This window comes from Myotis davidii, unplaced genomic scaffold (assembly GCF_000327345.1).
Source record: "Myotis davidii unplaced genomic scaffold, ASM32734v1 scaffold6476, whole genome shotgun sequence".
NCBI classification, from domain to species: domain Eukaryota; kingdom Metazoa; phylum Chordata; class Mammalia; order Chiroptera; family Vespertilionidae; genus Myotis; species Myotis davidii.
In genome coordinates, this window is record NW_006287844.1 from 375 (window position 1) to 1,213 (window position 839).

The 839-nt window shown below is 64.1% G+C and overlaps 1 protein-coding gene across 1 annotated transcript in view; it reads right to left on the reverse strand.

Moving 5' to 3' along the window:
- Window positions 1-261: 261 nt before the first annotated feature.
- Window positions 262-839, reverse strand: part of LOC102772947 (sialic acid-binding Ig-like lectin 14) — a gene marked incomplete at its 5' end in the record, with an annotated part of 2,677 nt that continues 2,099 nt past the window's right edge. Inside the window, 3 exons of the mRNA XM_015561237.1 lie at window positions 262-331; window positions 469-601; window positions 704-835. Of these exons, the coding sequence (XP_015416723.1) occupies window positions 295-331; window positions 469-601; window positions 704-835 (302 nt within the window). The remainder of the gene's footprint in view (window positions 332-468; window positions 602-703; window positions 836-839) is intronic.

Below are 839 nucleotides of genomic sequence, written 5' to 3' on the forward strand. Positions count from 1 at the left end.
TAGTTGGGGCTTCCACCAGGAGAGACCTGTACTGCTGGTTCCCTGAATGACCTTGGGCTGGTCCCTTCTCCTCCGTGGGCCGTGTCAGCCCCTGTGGAGCCACTGTTGAGGTCCCTTTGTTTCTGCCCTGTGGCATTTAAACAGTCCTGTCTCCTTCCTTTTTCTAGCCAGGGGCACATTGGAGGCAGGTGAGTCACGAGCTTGCAGGGAGAAGGTGACATTGATGTCCCAGGACGGTCCCTGTAGCCTGGTGTCCGCACCTCAGTCCCATCTCAAGAGGAAGGGGGGGATCCATCAGGAGCTCTGCCTCCTGCTCCGGGGGCCTCCACACCTGCGGGGCCCACACAGGTGTCAGCTCAGAGACTCGACCTCTTTGCCTCTAACTCCAGGCAGAGCCGGAGAGTGCGGCCCCACCTGCACCTCAGGGCCAATCCCTGCCCTTCCCCGGGGAGAGACAGGCCTGCTCACCTGGTGTAGTAGAGCCAGGTGAGGACGTAGGTGAGGAGGAAGCCAGCCCCCATGAGGGCCCCTCTGATCAGGGTGAGGACCAGGGGCCAGGAGCCCCGCTGCTCCTCGGTCACACATCTGCAGGGAGGGCAGCCTGGGGACGCGGGAGAAGGGTGACGTGTTGTCCAGGTGTCAGTCCACCCACAGCCCAACACCTGAGCAGGCGGCCGCCCCCCACACCTGTCCTGCACCTCACTCTGCACAGAGAGGCTGAAGGAGAGGAGCTGGGAGCCCAGTGGGTGCTGAGCCCGGCAGGTGAACTCCCCTCTGCCTCCAGCCCCACATGGGGCAGCGCCAGCAGCCCTGGTGCTGAGGGCTGGGAGGGGCTCTGG